General features: G+C 34.8%; 1 protein-coding gene across 1 annotated transcript in view; it reads left to right on the forward strand.

Annotated features, from left to right (window-relative positions):
* LOC111505412 (trace amine-associated receptor 9) overlaps positions 1-19,206 on the forward strand; it is a 466,598-nt gene extending 447,392 nt beyond the window's left edge. Inside the window, exon 7 of the mRNA XM_074171620.1 lies at positions 17,454-19,206. Coding sequence (XP_074027721.1) covers positions 17,454-17,735 — 282 coding nt within the window. The 3' untranslated portion in view covers positions 17,736-19,206. The remainder of the gene's footprint in view (positions 1-17,453) is intronic.
* The last annotated feature ends 410 nt before the right edge of the window (positions 19,207-19,616 follow it).

Consider the following 19,616-nt stretch of genomic DNA (forward strand, 5'->3'; position numbering starts at 1 on the left):
GTTAAATTAGTAGTAGTTTATTAAGTATGTTTCGACGAATCACCATGGACAGATATATCATTCAACAACACGTGCAAATAATGAAATTGTTTTATCAAAATGGGTGTTCTGTTCGGGCAACGTAACGCGCGCTTCGCCCATTTTACGGTCGCCATAGTCGTCCTAGTGAGAGGACTATTCGCAATGTGGTGGTTTAGTAAATGCTCGATCAACTGTACGTCGACGAAATGCAAGATCTGCCGCTGTCTGTGAGAGTGTGCTGAAGAATCCAAGGCAGTCAATTTAGTGTCGGTTACAAAAGCTCGGCTTTTCGCAGACCACAACTTGGCGAATTTTGGGTCGTGACTTTGGCCTGCACCCATAAAAAATTCAACTGACCCAGGAACTGAAGGTAAATGACCATAGACAACGACGTCTGTTCGCTAAATGGGCTTTGGATCAGTTGGCAACTGATCCTAATTTCCATCGAAATATCATCTTCTGCGATGAGGCCCATTACTGGATGAATGGGTAGGTGAACAAACGAAATTGTCTAATTTGGGACGATACCAATCCAGATGAGATCCAATAGCGTCCAATATATCTCGAAAAGGTCACTTTTCGGTGTGGATTTTGTACTCTCGGTGTCATCGGTCGTTCTTTGGGAACGACTTTGACCTGGCCATCACTGTCAACGGCGAGCACTGTCAACTTTTTTTGGTCTGAATTGGATGATCCAGACACCAACGACATGTGGTTTCAACAGAACGGCACTACGTGCCACACAGCTCATGCCATATTGGATATTCTGCACGAGCGATTTGGGGGCATGGTCATCTCACGTGTAGGTGATATGAACTGGCCACAAAGATCGTGCGATTGGATCCCGTTAGACTTTTTCTTGTGTAGTTTTCTTGAGTCGCAGGTGAACCGAATAAGCCAGAAACCACAGCGGTCCTTAAAGCTAACATAATCCATGCCATCAGTGAAATTCAGTCTGATTTATGCACCAAGAGTCATGTGAATTGAAACGTTGTTATATTCCACTCATAATGGCATCAATAGGTCTTTCAAATGATAAAATATTCAAATTTGAAGATAGGAAGCGCTTAATGAAAGACCGTATATTATTGCGATCCAAAAACAAACACTTTTCCCAATCACCAGAACTTCAGTACTTATTCCGACGCTTGTTTCACCAACCAAGTTGGCGTCTTCAGGAAATGAAGAAAATTAATAATATTTTCTACCTTGGTTAGTGAGACAAGCGTGGAGATGAGTACTGAAGTTTTGCTGATTGAGAAAAATGTTTGTTTTTGGATTTATTCTACGCCAGAGGTTTCAGTTCTACCTTTTATTATTGCTGGAATGTTGGACTGGGAAGGTTTCCGATTGTAACGAGCATTATCAATGAATCCTGATGGAAAAAACGGATACAATGAAGTACAAAAAAGAAGTACATATCAAGTATTCCCGCTCATAATAATGAAAAACTGGCACAGTTTCAAATAAATTCTCAACCTTTGTTGAATTATTTCGCATGAACTGCAAAGTCATGACACTGTAGGAAAATTCAATGAATCGACGACTAACTCAATTGATAGTGAATCTATATCGACACAATCGAAATATCTGAGTCACAAATAAGGACCAGTCTTTATCGTGATTTTTATAGTAATGAAATTACTAACTTCCAATCCAAAAAAATATTCAATTCATTTTCTGACGAGTATCTGTTAGAATTTCAATACAATATAAAAATGTTCATTGAATACTTTTTTGATAGACTTGAGTCATAAATATACTAAACATGTTCTATATGTTAATCCGTTCGAAATCAAAAATGAACTTTTCTCAGATTTTGACTGCCTCTTGATAATGATTATGTCGATGTTCAGGTTATCATTATTTAGTACACCTAGTACACTTCCTATTTTTTTGAAATGCCTCATAATAAATAATACGATCATAGGTATACTATTTCCTTATGATCTTGTGTATTGTAGTTAGGTGTTTTAGTTTGGGCCATAGACATTATACGTAGGCTGATTTCCATTTAGAAATATTGGTTTTGTTTTTGAACGAATACCAAGCTTCTTGAATCATATTTGAGAATCGATTCTCTTTTAGGAGTGCTTACAAGATATTTTAAGGCTTCTTTCCAGAAAATAAAGGAACGTGTGATTCCTAACGTGTGTTAGGAATCATACGTTAAAAGGTAAGACCTCGTTAGTCCTTAGCTCGCACAAGTTTCTCAACTTCTGAGAGTTGTCGTTCGTATGGGGCGACATCTGATTAACGGAAAACAGTTTTTTTTTATTCATGGTGACACTTCTCCAGAACAAAACCGTTCAATAACAATAATTTTTGGTTCATTTTTTTGTGACTAGGTTCGAAACGGAGATTTTTAATCGTTGAAAATTAATGAGATTCGAGCTCCTGAAAGTATTATTGTTTGCCAGAAACTTTGTGATACGTTACTATAAGCTATGCACTCACTATCACCTCATGTCGTCCAAGTTGTTTCGCCAATCTGCCTGACTGCTCCTAATTTTCAGATAATTCACAATATGTACTGCTACCTCCATAATAAATCAGCTCATTTGACAAAACTTCATTCTTCAAAATGGCAATATTTTGATTGTCAACTTGAATAATCTTCCTCAAGTTCCTAAGAAAACTAGAAAGGTATAGGTTCTTTTTATATTACCGGAACAAGAATGAGTACAATTATTATATTTCCATCTCAAACAGTTTCTAGATGCTTCTGAAATGCTATTTTTCAAGCAAAATTTATGAAAATCTGAATATTCCATAAGATTGGGATTTTGAATATTTTTTATTCCTTTGTGATGACATCAAGTTGTTAATTAAATGAAATAAATTGGAGCCGTTAAATCAATCGTGTTTGAAATAACCATGACTAGCTAAAGCCCGAACTTTGTGACATTGATAAAGTTACTTTGAACTTTTGAATGGTTTCATGGATAACAATTTCGATGGCGATCACATAGAAATAATAGATTCATCAGAAATACATAAAACATTGGGTAATCAAACTGATGAACATTTGATATATTTGACTAACATGTCACGCGTCAATTACGCAGGTAAATGCCTACTTTCAAACATGATTGTTCTTTGACCAAGTGGTAAATTCCTCTAGTTATCGTTTAAAAAATAATCGGTGTTGAATTCAATTCAAGCGGGTCGTTAAGTGCCGGCCCTGAACTGGCAAAGGCTAGGCGTTGGACCCTTTCCAGAGATTATTGAATGTGGGAGGAAAAAATATGAACCAAGCATATGACAACGAAATCTTTATGATAATTTCCATTTACTGCAGCTTTGCAGCAGTTGACTTGAATTCGAATTTTGCCTTCTCTCAAATTTTTGGGTTAGTACATTTCATTCTTTTCTGTAACAATCTTCATACGTTTGGTGGTTACATTCATCATCAATATCATCAGGAAAATATTGCTTAAAAGTGGTAGACAATGTTTCACGGTGAATTTCATTAGTTCGGACCTCCATTATCTAATATGATTTGAAATAAAATTGAAACGAATAGCTGAAATATCAATTATATTGAACAATCAAAACGCCAATTGTAAATACAGTGGAATTAATGAAATATTCAAGATACAAGATGGAAATGACAACAGACTAAAAAAAATTATGAATTATGAAAAATAAGTAAGCAAAAATTAAAAAGAAATAAAAAAATCAAAAAGATTCCATACCAAGTTTCTTAACGATGTTTCGATTGTTAGTATTCCACAGTCGCCGTCAGTTGTAGGTCATTCGAGAGCTTTCACCCACCCCACTAATTTCTTATTGATATTTGTTCAATTGGTTTTTATCCTTTTTTTATTTTTTTACTCTATGGTCATTTTCATTTTGTATCATAAGTATTTTATTCGTTTTATTGTATTTTCAAAAAGAAATATTTTCTAAACGACTGCTTTTATATGGACATTGAATTACACAAAAAATACTTTCTTCCATTCACTTCATACTCCAAACATTCGTCATGGAATTGACCAATCATTCATAGGATTGTCACACAATATAGTATATGAAAATGGTAAAATTTTCCTTGCATGGAACAAGATTTCTATGGCTGATTGGTGTTGGAAAGGCAATCAGGCAAGTTTCTTATTCCGAAACATTCGATGTCCGCCATTGAGATGACAGTGTGCTATGTAAGTGAAATTTTACTTCAAATCTATTGAAAACACTTTCCCAACACCAGAACAAAAATTATGGTTCCAGTAGCATGAAATGAACGAATTTTTACAAGGCACACGGTTTGCCGGTGCATTAATAATTCAAAGGCATTAGTTAATTAACAATTTTTCACAGTGTCTCTGAACCATTTTCACTGTATAAAACTTGGTAACGTATAAACTTTAGTATTGAAAATACAGAGAAAAATTATTGGCAGACGAATAGACCGTGATTATACAACTGAAAAATATTTTTAAATTTGTTGAAAAAGTAATAACTTTCACCGACATTTTACCGTCTGCTATTGTTTACTTGCAATATATATTAGTATTAGGTAGACGAATTGTCAACTGGCAGACGAATAGATCGTGTTAATACAACTGAAAAATATTTCTTAATTTGCAGAAAAGTAATAACTCTGACCAACGTTTCACCATCTGCCGTTGTTTCCTTGCAATATATAATTATTAAGTACACAAACTGTCAATTAACTTTTCTTCAGATGGATTAGATATGAGCAGTTATGCAGCAGACAATGTGGCTCCTTGTCATTATAATCTATATGCACTTTCAAATCACAGTGGAACTATTTCCAACGGACATTACACAGCATATTGCAGACACCCATATAGTGGCACATGGCATGAATACAACGATTCACACGTGTTCCCAATTTCGCCAAAATCAATTGTGAGCAATGAGGCATATGTCCTCTTTTATGAACAGGAGGGAACGAAGCAGCACCTTTGATGTGTTTTTTTTTTCTTTCTTTTTTTTTTCTTCTTTCCTTTTTTTATAATCTTATTTCTTTGAATTGATTTGTATTTCTAGATGTGTCATAATTATAAATTTAAATCTTAAAAAAAAGAAGAATCGACCGTATTTAGATGAGAGTGGTAGACAATTTGTAATGACACAAGTGTCAATGTTACTTCATAATTTGGTTTTGAAAACAATTGCAAATTCATAAATGCCACATAAATCGGCCGTGCTCTTGGCTTTCAGCTTTGCGCTGATTTTCCTGCATTCCATGCCTTAACCAGCTGTTATTTTACACCAGCTTTTTGTAAAAAAAGGTAAAAAAACCTTTGTCGAATTTAATGGGCAACGAAAAGTTTGAAAAAGCTTTTGCAGACTCGGCGAATCCTCCTTTGGTTGCCGACACTGCACCAATAATCGAAGTATTTGTGTGCCGTATGTATGGAACAATCAAAAATAAGTTATTCAAAGTCTCAAGCCTGAAGCGAGAGTTTGGATATTTGAAAGACATTTCGGAGTGATAGATGACATGGAGTCTTTTAAGAAACAAGTTACATCGTTTGACGTATTCAATCTACCACTATGTGCCAGAGAGTTACAGCAACAAATTTGAAAAACAGCATATATTTGAATAGAACTGGCCGATACTTGAAAATCCATATTAATAAACTAATCAATACAGTTTATTGTATGATTTTCACTATAGAAGTGTTTTACAAAAACCCCGACACGTGTTTTGCTATACTACAGCTTCCTCAAGCATAAACAGTTTAGCTTGAGGAAGCTATTGTATAGCAAAACACGTGTCTAGGTTTTTGTGAAACCCTTTTTTAGTAAAAATCATACAATAAACTGTATTGATTAGTTTTTTTCAACAGCATATATATCAAACATGTGGACCTATTCTTTTGAAAAAATTCCATCTCAATTAGACCCACTCAATCATGGCTGGTATCACAATGATAATGGACAGTATACATTTAACTGGTTCGAAGAACCTGATACGCCTGAAAACATTCAAGAAAATCATATTAACATCTGCAGGTACGTCAGTATTTGAAAAATTATGAGAACTCAATGAAATGAAAATCCAGCATGAAAATATCGAAAATACTACCTTACGTAATTAATCAGAAATGAATAAATTCAGTAGCATATGTTCACGTATCGCTTGAATATTTTTGCATTTTTTTCACATCATTTGAAACTGTATCACGAAAATTGATTATTAGATTGCTACCTTATTTTTTGTTGTAGATCCTACTGAATTTGTTCTTATGAAGTAACATTGACACTTGTGTCATGGAAAATCGTCTACCACACTCGTCTAAACACGGTCTATTCGTCTGCCAATCGACAGTTCGTCTATTCAATAATTATATATTGCAAGGAAACAATGGCAGACGATAAAACGTTGGTCAAAGTTATTAGTTTTTTTTTGCGAATTAAAATAAAATTCAGTCGTATAAACATGGTTACGGACAATTAGTTTACTTGATAATCATATATATATATATATATATATATATATATATATATATATATATATATATATATATATATATATATATATATATATATATATATATATATATATATATTGCAAGGAAACAATGGCAGACGGTAAAATATCGGTAAAAGTTATCAATTTTTTTTGCAAGTTCATTCGCGTCTGCCTGTACTTGAAACATTGCCAATTTGACGCCAACAGTTGGCATCAAATTGGCAATAATTATAGAACTTTATAACATTCAAGAGGCAGACGGTAAAGAATGGTTCAGAGACACTGTGAAAAAATGGTAATTAACTAATGCCTATAAATTATTAATATACCGGCAAACTGTCTGCCTTGTGAAAGTTCATTCATTTCGTGCTACTGTTAGTGTACGCTGTGCTTGACAGACGGTAGAAAATTGATTTTAGTTAACCATTTTTTTATTCAAATAAAAAATCCATGCTTTAGCAAGAACACCATGTAACCATCTACCAATTATTTTTTTTGTAGGTTGCCTAACCTAGCCGTCCGGTCGCATGAATGGCAGACGGTAAAAAGTTGGTCAAACAAACTCTTTTTTTATGCAAACTAGAGTTAATATTTAAGCACGTGTAACATGGGGAAAAAATTCGTTTAACGCATAATACTGTTGCTTGTGGCTGTGAATATATCCTCTGAAAAAGGCAGACGGTAAAAAACGGGGTCAAAATTTCTGTCACGGGCTCCCGGGCATGTTGAGCGATACTAAATTCATCCGATCTATGAAACCGAACATACGAAACATGTTCCTTGTAGCGAGCTAATATAGTCCCTTTGATTTGACCAACATATTTCTTATCACAATTCTAGCAGCTTATTTCGTAAATCCCAGACTTTTTTTCCAACGTCATGTCTTTCGGTCTGCCCAACATTTGTTGAAGTGTACATGTTTTCAAAGACACTCTTATATTAAATTTTTCTAATGTTTGAATCAACTCTTTGGTGTATTTGGATATGGAAGCACTATGAATTTTTAATCTTTCTCTTTTCTAAGAATTGATGCATTACGAAGATACTTCCTACATATTTGTTTTCTTATCAATTTATCCACTATGTATTATAGACACTCGTTGCTTTCTGCCACCTCCCTAAAACTTTTTTTTTCAATCTCATACCTTCCTCTAGACCTTTATCGACATTTTTAATAACTAGCACTTCCAAGATTGGTAGTTTTTCATTATTTTCAATTCCATACGTAAATTTTATACTTATATACAAAACCCTCAACAACAAATTTACAAGTAAAAAATTCACGTATGGAATTGAAAATAACGAAGAACTACCATTCTTGGATGTACTGATTATTGAAAATATCGATAAAGGTCTAGAGTGTGATGTATATATAGAAAAATTACAAGCACTTTTAGGTAAATTCCTGACAGCTCCTATCATTGTCCACAACAAAAAAAGGCGGGACTACAATTTCTTGTCCATAGACTGCTCACATTTCCCTTGAGCAAAGAAAGGTATAAGATTGGACAAAAAATTGTAGTAAGGTGGCTGAAAGCAACAGGTATCCATCATAAATCAATTAGAAAACAAAAATTTAGGAAGTATCTTCGTAATGCCTCGACTTTTTGGAAAAAGAAAGCTTCAAAATTCAAATCACTTTCATATGAACCGAAAAACACCAATGGGTTGGTCGAAGCATTCAAAAAATTTAATATAAGAGTGGATTTCAAAACTGCACGTACACTTCAACAAGTGTAGGGCTGTCCAAAAGACGAAATAAGCTACGAGGATTATGATGAAAAAATCCGACTCTATTAGCTCGCTACAAGGAACATATTTTACATGTTCGGTTTCATGGACCATGGAACTCTAGTGTCGCTCGAAATGCCATAAAGATCGACCATAGAATAAGTGAGAAATGTTCAAAATTATTGAGACCAATACATGACAACAGGTTCCTGGATACCTTCGAATGCTTGAAAATAAAAAAGTGCGAAATGAGTTATATGAATAGCGACAAAGGTCCTATTTCGAACATACCTTTGTTTGGTCTTATACGTGATAATTCTAAATGAAAAACAAATTAATATTAGGAATAATCACTAACAAAGAGGAAATACATAACAAATTAGAGGTATTAAAACAGGCAGTTTAGCATAGGATCAATAACAGGTTAGGTAATACTAACCGGTGTAGTTAGGTAATACTAACAGATAGTGGTTAGGCCACTAGCATATAATAACATTTAGTTATAATGATCTCCTGAGGACGCTAACTTAGTTAACGAAACGCGCGTCGAGAAACCGTAATTTTTGTTCTAGTGTTGAGAAAGTGTTTTCGGTAGATTCATTCTACGACAGAGGTTTCATTACGAATCATCAAAAAATGTAACTTCTTTCATGTACTATATAGTGGAGCAATCGTGTAAATCATATATTATTCAATTCCATAACGAATGTTTGAAGTATAAATTGAAGACGACTAATTGTTTTTTTTATAATTCAATGCTCGAATAAGAATAGTTGTTCCGGAAGTATTTTTTAATTCGTGTTCATATGAAAGTAGTTGTTTCGGAAGAACTTTATCTCCTAATTTGTGTCTGAAAGTTACTTCTTTGCATGATCTACACATCTTTGTGAAGAGTTCATTTTGAAATTAATGGCACTCTTTTTTTTCATGACTTGTTACTCCTAGAATGGGAATAGAAAAACAGTGCACTTCGTTTCAGCTCTCTAAGTACCGTAGTTTTCCCGTAATTAATTATCAAAAATCGAATGTGTTAGGCCGGTGACGTCACGGGCCTATTCCCGCTTCTTGTTCGATTAACCAAACGGAACAATAAAAATAATCAACATTGCCAAATCGTAAAACTTATGAAACCTATAATTATCAATTCAATTATGGAAGTGTATATGAACCCGTTAACGTTTCAATTAATAAAAAATTCTGATTCTAATTCCAAAATCAGTACACAAAGTTGAAAGATCACAAAATATTCACCTGAACTATGATTTTATGCATTATTTAATAATATACAGTTATGAAAATCAAAAAATATAGCAAACTGGATTAAAGAACCATTTCAAATATTCAATTTATTCTACAACTGTACAACTGCAATTTATTAAAAAAAATCCTACATACATACCTCTTTCTAATATTGCTACTATAAATTCATGCGTTATAGGCTCGCTTGGGTAATCTGTTGAATCTTCCAAAACTTGAGAGGAAGGTTGAATGAGGTCAAGTATAGACAAAATTGATTGTACTCGAACTGATCTAACAAAAGCTTCTGAGGTAATACCGTTAATCATATGATGAAATAAAAATGAAAATCATTTGATAATTTTGCAAAAATATTAATTCATTTTGTTTCATACTTTCAGCAATAGTATTGACTCCAGATAATATTTTCTATAGAGAATACTTGAAGTTGAAATAAAAAACTGTGCCATCAAATTCAATATTTTCGTTCCCCTTTCATTTATAGTCAGTTTTAGAATTATTTCTATGAAGTCTTGGAAGAGTAGAAGGATTGTAGTTCTTTCTCTTCAATACTTTCACCCATTTTTTTTTCTCATCATTTTATCTTTTAGGAACCTAAACTCATTATATGAAATAACTCACTATAAACTAACACTATAAACTAATTGTGCCTTTCCGCACAATAAAAATCAGCACAAGACTCGATGAAAAAACGAATTGTTTTTCGCGAGTTGTCAGCTAAGAAAAAGTTGAAGCTCAATGCTGCAAAAACAAGCAGAATGGATCCGATATGACATACATTTTCAATGCCGAATAAACCAATAAATTGTGTTATGGGTACTCAATTTTCCTGAGAAAATGAACGATCAATTGAAATTTAATGTAATTATTCATTTATTTTTTTAAAGAATGAAGCCAGCGAACAAATAAATATACAATAATAAGATCGCTCCATTTCCCGAATTAAGCATAAAAATAGACAATAATATTAGCCTTGATAACTGATATAGTACAAGTTATATCTAAATATGATTCTAAATAGAATTCAACAGGCTGTATTTTCAAATGGTTTTCGAATGCTCATGAACCCTAATAAAATAAATCAATAATTATGCTTTCATGCCACCCACCAAAAATAAGAAATTCAACATTACTGGTTTATTACCCATATGGTCATCCAGTCAGCCAGCGCCCTCTGTAGTGTATGAGACAATATGCTCTTTCTAATGTCAATGGTTTCCACACATAATTTCGTATTTTTTTCAAAATAATTTCAAAATTAATGTTGAGTCTAGTTTTGTTGAAACTGACTCCGACAACTTACCAAGAGTCGATTTTGAAATGATCGATAAATTTCATTTGAAAAATTTGCAATACTTTGGTACCGAAATGAAGAATGAAAAATTGAAACGGTAGGTGATATATTTAGTAGGTCCCTTTCATTTATATGACATTCGTTTCTGACTTTGTCTTTTATCGAAAGATGGAAAGTGTTGATTTGATTTTTATTTTAGCTTGGCCAACTGAATAAAACCATAGATCTCTTAGAGTTTTGTTTTTGAAAAACTTTTTGTCTGGTAAGGATGATCTGTTTTTACAACTAGTTATAAAACATATTTCAACCATTTTGTTGGTAGTAATGGTAAAATTCAATCCAAAAATAACCTGAAAAATTATTTTTCGAAATGTGAACTAATGACACGGAATATGCAGCAAAATAATAATAATTGTAACAGTTGTATTCACACCGAGTTGACAACTGTAACAACAAAAATGGCGTCTGTCAAATTGGATCATCTGATCTGTGATTGTGTGGAATTGGTCGCGGTGGTAGTGCGGCCGACTCACGATCGGAAGACCGTGGGTTCGATTCCCGCCTCGGCCAGATATTTTTCTTGAAAGAATTCATCTGGTTGAAGCTGGGATGATTCTACAACAGTGTTAGGAATCCCACGTTGAAAGGTAAGACCTCGTTAGTCCTTAGCTCGCACAAGTTTCTCAACTTCTGAGAGTTGTCGTTCGTATGGCGGCGACAGCTCATTAACGAAAAAACAGATTTCAAACAGATATTAAAAACCAATACACTTGGCAACTCCGCTCTAAACACGATCAATTTTATTGGTCAACAGACACGCGACCAATTTAAAATCTTGCTTTTCGAATTGTTCTTTTTTCTGCAAATATTAAGAGATCTTGAGACCGATTAGGCTTGATAAGTATAATTAATATACCCCTAACTGGATCAGTCTATAAGCAAACCAGTATCATTTTCTATAGCATGAAACAAGCCCATTTTGTTAACACCACGTATACCTTTTCTTGAATCATCCCCTCAACACGATTAGTAGTTAGCCCTTATATTTTTGCGAAACGTCTCCATGCGTATATTTATTGGCTGTTTTATTGAGATCGAATGATGATAAATTATATCTTTCCTTTTTCTCCTTCTGCTCCGTTTGTCTGGGGTTATAAGAGAATTATTCGAAAGAAATCGTGATAATAAATCTCCGGTTCAACTCGGATGATAATACACGAAAACCAATCGTGGAAATCGAGAGCCCTACTTATGTTGAAAGTTTTTATTTATTTTTTTGTGTTATTTGATATAAAGATATTACGATTCGCACAACTTTGTAGACTTTTCGGAAGTCGTAATTCCTCATTCTTTTTCACAAAGATGCGTATCTTTTTTCATTCCATCCCCGCTGAAATTCACAATATTTTTCAAGTAAGCATTATGAAAATTGAGTTTCAATGGAAAAGTGTCAACGAATAAGTTAGAGCGTCTGCGATTGTTGGATGACCCAAAGAAAACATTCCAGTGAGGTGGAGGGTACATCTTATTTGAATTACAGTATGCCAAAAATTCTTCTTCAATGATAAATTCCATATGATCCAATATATTTTTGGAATCGTATTACGTTCTTTTTATGCATCAAAAGGTATTCACTGCTGCATAACAATTTATATTTTTGTTGGTGAAATCTGTAAAGAATTTATACTCAATCATTCAAAAAAAGATCAAAAATTTGTAAATATTTTTTTTCATGGTCAACAAGAGCTATAGGTTTTATTCTATTTAGTTTCTTCTAGTCTCTCATGCATTCCGAAACTCATGTTTCAAGATACCGCCCGGTTTGACCAACATATCATTTGTGACAGCTTGGTCAAACCGGACGGTATCTTAAAACATGAGTTTCAGAACACATGAGAGTCTCCAAGAAACTAAATATATAAAACCCCGCAGCCCTCGTTGAACATGGAAAAAAATATGGACACATTTTTAATTTTGATCATTCGACTATTCTAGATGTTCAACCATATTTATCCAAAAAACTTTCAAGCGAAATGATGCATATCCTGGAATGCGATAGTGTTAACACTAGAAGAGATGTCGATGGCCTTAATGCTGCATATTTCAATTTGATACGTATAATACCTGAATAACTTATCCTTTTTTCATTTTTTTTCTGTCATTGATTAAAAAACAGACACCACCTTATCAGAATCACGTTTGTTTCAAGTCGTTTTGTGTTGGTGTTGTCTCGAAAGTTTGTCTGTTGCAATGTTTTTTTATTTCTTTTCAATATACAGGGTGTAACTAAATAAGTGTAAACTATTTGAAGAGGTTATTCCTCATCGAAAAAAAAGATAGGATCTTCCATATAAATGAATTTCATTGAAGCAGCCCTTATTGAAATATAGCCCCTTGAAGGGGGTACATAAAATTTGTATAACTATTTTTTTCACAAGCACTAAAGAAGTTACAATATTGAAATTAACCTGACGTTTTGTCAGGTTATTTCGAATTTTGAAAGAACAACTCTTATACCCTTACCATCTGCAACGAGTACAGGCACTGTTACCACGAGACTTTCCTAACCAATTCCAATTTTGCAATTGGATGCTGGAAATGTTATTGGGGATGATTCAATTGGGCCTCATTTTCTACCACCTCGATTAAATGGTGAGGCATACGTTCAATTTTTAAGAGAAGTGCATCCAGTACTGCTGGAGGAAGTTCCTTTGGGCATCAGAAGGGATATGTTTTTTATACTTGATGGGGCTTTCGCCGATTTTAGTCAAGTAGCACGTCAGCATTTAACTGAAACATATGCAAATCAGTGGATAGATCGAGGAGGACCACAGAACTGGCCCGCTAAATCCCCTGATCTCCTGTTCGCGATGTAGAGGACTTAAGAAACCGCGTCATCGTTGCGTGCAGGGTAATCAGAGAGACTCCAGGAATATTTGAGTGAATACGTGGCTCAATGCGCCGACGTCTAGACGCATGTGTAGTGTTTGAAGTTAGACTTATTGAACATTTACTATAATTTCTACATGTTGTGTGTTTTGTTATTAATGAATTAGTTTTGTTTATTACCCTTCAATCGTTTAATGTAGGTACTAACTACAAAATAACAATAAATCAAGTTCGCATTTGTGACGATGTATCTCTGTAGTTGTTCGTAAAATAATTTTTTCTGCGAACTGGTTTATTTTGGGAGAATATCCAAGAGACATTTTTCGTTTAGAATGAAACAAGCTATCAAAAATAGATTTTTAAATGTTAAACAAACAATAAAACAAAAAGTTACATTGGAAATGAATTTTAGGGGTTGCGTTTTCCACCCCTCACAACCATGGGGTAAACCAAATAAGTTACTGGCTAAGTGTCTTTTTGATAGTACAAAAGGTCAGGTTAATTTCAATATTGTAACTTTTTCAGTGCTTGTGAAAAAAATTGTTATACAAATTTTATGTACCCCATTTAAGGGGCTGTATCTTAACAAGAGATGCTCCAATGAAGTTTCTTTATATGAAAGATCCTATCTTTTTTTCAATGAGGAATCACCTTCTCAAATGTTTTACACTTATTCAGTTACACCATGTATATCTAATATTTCTGACTGTTTCTATAATAGTAATATTATCAACCCGAAAAAACTACTTTTCGGTGAGTAATTCAATTCAGAACTCATCATTCCTTGTGAAATTGAAACAATAGGTAATAATCGTATGAGTTTTATGTTTATGAAAATTCATTGTTAGAGAGCCCTGAAGAAGAATTCAATCAAATTCAAAACTTCGGAAAAAATTGATCATGGTACCCAACCCACCTTTCTTCAGAAAAATTATGGGATCACTAAACTAGTTCATTGATTATTATGTTTCGGTTTCAGAGGATTTCTAATTTCTAGTAATAAAAATACAAAATCATCAAAATCTGCAATGTGTAAAATCCCTCACAAATTTCGCATATTTCCTTACATTTCTCAACAAAGCAATGTTTCTATGTTTAACTGAGCTCTCCAATACTTAAAAATAGATCCTATACTTGATCACAGGCCCATACCGATTACTCATTACCGATTACTCAATATCTATTGTTTTTTACAGTGAAACCATTCAATTTTATTCTCAATATTGTCTCATCCACCTCCTTAGCGGGCTAGTTTTATACTTTACTGAGATAACGTGACAAGGGGACCTGAGGAGAGTAGTACTGAGGGGGCCGAGGGGCAAAGATCCACGCTTGAATCGCTTCGATATTCATTCCATCCTTCGACGATGACGTCACACTTTTCCCCCACTTCTGTTTGAACAAAAAACTGAAAAAGTTCAGTTCCATGAGAAAATACATGGGATTTTGTGCTCGTATCGGCCTTGTTCATCTACTTAGGTGTCAAGCAATATTTCGTTTGAAAAAAAATCGATTTCCCTTTCCAATGCTCTGTACATCTTCCAGAAATGAATGTTACGCTGTTTGACTTCAAAAATAAATATACATTATACAGTGCATTTCTTTAATGTCCCCCCCACCTTTATTTTTTGAACGGGTCAACTCGAAAATTGAAATTTGGGATAATGAAATTAATGCATGGATACTTTATTTTGAAGTGAAATTGACAGATGAAACTTTCAAAATGGCAACTGGGCGCCACCTGGGAAAAAATTGAATGGAAAGGAATGCCCTGTGACACATCATTTTGAAGCTCATGACGAATACTTCACAAATCTAGAATATTGAGTCAATATCTTCACTTTCTATAAAATGGCGGAACATTCAATAATTTCCTGAAGACAAAGACATTAATATCGATATTCCTAGAAATATTCATTTTTATCTGCCATATGGCAATTCCAACAACCCGATAAGTTTTGTTAAGTTATTTTTTGTTTATGAAAACGACAAAAAATGTCAGAACGACAATGGGCATCATTGTTTAGTTAGAATATTCTCATTTAGTTCTTGATTTTACTACAAGCAAGGTACCACGTCAACAATCTCTAAAATGGTAAATTTCCGTCCATTGGAACGCACCATTACGGTGCGATGTGTAACTTTCACGAGAACGACAGGATTTTCAATGAACGTTTTTCGAATCGTCCTATCTGTAGAGAATATTTGACGGAACTTGTATCCAAATTCACAACTACCGGTAGTGTACAGAACAAAAGCCCCCAGGTCATCCGTCCATTCCGGAAGAACACCAAATGCAAATAATTAGTGAGGTGGTAGTAAATCCTGAACAGTCTACTCATTCCGTCGCGAATGTTCGTGAGGTGTCTCCTTCTGATGTGTGGAGACTTTTGAAGACGAATAGGTATCATCCATATAAAATTAAAATGGTACAGCAATTAACTGAAGATGACCCTGATCTAAGAACAGAATTCTGCGAAATCATGACGAAAACCATTGCAAGACATCCTACCTATCTCCACACTATTTGTTTTAGTGACGAATGTACATTTTTTCAAACGACAATGTTCACAGACAAAATTGCTGTTATTGGAGTGACACCAACCCTTACGTTTTCCGCGAAACACATACCCAATATCCAGAAAAAATTAACGTTTGGGCAGGAATATTGGGAAACCATATTGTAGGTCCTCTATTTATTGATCAAAATTTACCAGGGGAACTGTATTTGAATATGCCCGAAACTACTGTTGACCCTCTCATCACTGAAATCGCCGAAGCGAATCCTAATGAATTTGATATGGATATTGTATTCCAACAAGATGGAGCAAAATCACATTACTCTAGACAAGTAAGAAACTATTTGGATACTACTTTTCCTGGTCGTTGGATTGGCCGTCGAGGTCCTACAGAATGGCCAGCCCGCTCGTCAGATTTAATACCTTTGGACTTTTTTATGAGGCTGTTTGAAGCAAAAGGTGTACGAAAAAAACCTGCTTCAATATTGGATACACGGTAGAGAATAATAAATATTTGTAGAGATATTGACGTTACTATGTTCAAAAATGTTCGGCGTGAAATATCGGATAGGCTGTTTATGTGTCAAGAGGTTCAATGCAACCATTTCGAGCATCTTCTGAACTGATCTCAGTCTTATTACCTCATGTTATGTAGTTAAATGTCAATGTATTCAGGCAATTATCAAAAGTTCCGCCATTTTGTAGTGGATAAATATATTGGTATGATATTTTAGGATTATGAAGCATTTGTCAGGAGCTTCAAAAAGATGTTACAAAACCCTCCTTTACTATTAATTTTTTTTCCCAGATGGCGCCCAGTCGCCATTTCGAAAGTTTCATCTGTCAATTTCACTTCAAAATAAAGTATTCATGCATCAAGTTCATTATCCCGAATTTCAATTTTTCAAGTTCACCCGTTCAAAAAATAAAAGGAGCGGACATTAAAGAAAAGCACTGTATAGTTACCACGGTGTTTATCAGGAATCAATCTACTTGTTCGTATACAATTTAGAATTTACTGCTTGTGATTAAACAATGAACGCAGTTTTCAAAATCGTCCATTGCTGGAAGTAGATTATAACAATAATGATATTTATTTCTCATGTTTGAAATATGGAATTGCAGCCCATTGATGAATTGGAAGTGACAAAGCTAATAATATGCTTAAACAATTTTCACCCTTAAATAAAAATCGATTGGTCCAAACGATATTTTTTCACCGCAAAATGTGAGAAATTTATTGTTCGTCTTGGTTTGCAGATAATATTTCATTTCTGATTTCCTTGTTTTTCAGTTTCGATGCAGAAAATCCCACCATCAGAAACAGCAACACTTCCAGAATTTTCAGCACCAACCGCACTGCTGCAGCAACACCAACGTCAGCGCCGTCTTCAACCACTCACCCGGTTGCGATTTCGAAGGCCTCTCGGAAAAATATTGGGGGGAAATTCTCGAGCGGACCCTATCGTCGACCTCGTTGCACGCCCTGCAAAGAGCGTACTCACATCCCAGAATGGATTCCTGCAACGGATTGCAGGAAATGAGAGTGTTGGACACGGCCGTTCCGGATTTATGAAAGTTAGATAAGACCACACAGACGTTCGATCTCATGAATAGCGACAGTATGGGCAGCTCGTGTGAGACTGCGATATTGAAGTGATGTGTGGTCAGAGACTATCCTAGACTATGATAAGACGTTGTGGAACAATTTATGACAAAAGATGTGGATTTTGGAAACGATATTCTGAATTTGATCACGTTTGATCGTGAGTGTTTGAGAGCGATTCAGTTTGACGAAAACGATATACTGGGTGGCTACTTTTTAATGGGATAATTGTTTGAAACTGATTGCATTCTTTCTGTTCTATATGGATATTAATCTGAATATTCGCATAGAATATAAATAATAAACTGCACTAATTTGAGTGTAATTTATTGATAATCTTGAACATGAATAGTCTTAATTTCATTAGCTCGGACTTCCATTGTCTGATGTTATATAAAATGATTTGAAATCCCTGAAAGAACTAAAAGAGAAGAATTAAAAATGAATATCTGAAAATAACACTTATATTAGGCAAGAAACCTGAAATGAAATGATAGTGAAACAGAATACAAGTAAAAATTGAACAATTGAACAAAAATAGAAATAAAAAGTAAAGAGATTCCAAGCCAAGTTACTTCACGACGTTTCGATTGTTGATATCCACAGTCGTCTTCGGGTGATGACTGGACTGATTCCTACGAGAGATGACTATTTATGGGTCATTCGGGTACTTTCACTTTCTCCTTTTTCCGCTTCACTGGTTTACTGGGAGATGACCGTTTGACGGAAGTTGGCCATTTTTTGCTTGATGATAGGTTTCCATATGTTGCGTATCCCTACGCTAGCTTGGTTGAATACGTTGTTGGACAACATGTATGCGGCTTCTTTGAATTTCCTCCTAAACCAATGTTCCTCTCTGTGTATGATGTCAGCTTGGGACCACTAGATGTTATGTTTATGGGTCCAAACATGCTCTGCTATTTCTGATTTGCTGGTTTCCCCTCGCTGTGTGTGTTTCTTGTGCTCAGCAATACGAATATTCAATGGCCTCTTAGTTTCACCAATATACGATTTTCCGCACCCACAGGGTATCCGGTAAATGCAATTCATGGAATCGCATTCCCCGTTTGGTGGTCTGGTTTTCGTGAGGCTGCTACGGATAGTGTTTCCGGATCCAAAGCAGGTTCTGATGTTGTACTTGAAACCAGTTCTTCTTATCCTTTCTGATAGTCCTCTGATGTAGGGAAGTGCAAGCACTGGTTGTGACGGCTTCTCTCCCTTGCGAGGCTCCTGTTGTCTTTTAGCCAAAGTCTGTTCTACTATCGCTTTGGGGTAGCAATTCCGTTGAAAATAATTTCTGATGATGTCTAGTTCCTTCTCGAGACCTTCCTTCGTATTACAGAGCCCGAAAGCCCGATCTTATAGAATCTTGATGATTCCTCTTTTAGTTGATTGATGGTGGTTGGATTCGTGGTTCAGATACTGTACCATGTGAGTGGGTTTTCGGTATACAGATGTTTCCCACTTACTGTCGCTCCTCTTCACCAATACGTCTAAGAATGGCAATTCGTCATGTACTTCCTTTTCCATTGTGAAAGTGATGGAAGGTCTTATGCTGTTGATGTGTTTTAGGAAGGCGTCTAGTTCAGTATTCCTATGATTCCATGGTTCCAGACACGATGTTTCTTGTGGGCTTCTTCAATGGCCAGAGTTTCAAACCACTCCATATATATGTTGGCTATGACTGGTGAAAGTGGCAATGCCATTGGCAGTTCCTCATCTTGTGTGGTCTTCAAGCCGACCGTTGTATATAGATTCTCGATACATATATAACACCTTCCTCTCTTATATTACAGATGAAAGGTGATGAAAAAAGCATTATCAATACCTTGAACGTTCTAAAGGTTTGAG

This window comes from Leptinotarsa decemlineata, unplaced genomic scaffold (genome assembly GCF_025532065.1).
Source record: "Leptinotarsa decemlineata unplaced genomic scaffold, Ldec_3_MD MMD2_tig00000026_RagTag_RagTag, whole genome shotgun sequence".
Taxonomy (NCBI): Eukaryota; Metazoa; Arthropoda; class Insecta; order Coleoptera; family Chrysomelidae; genus Leptinotarsa; species Leptinotarsa decemlineata.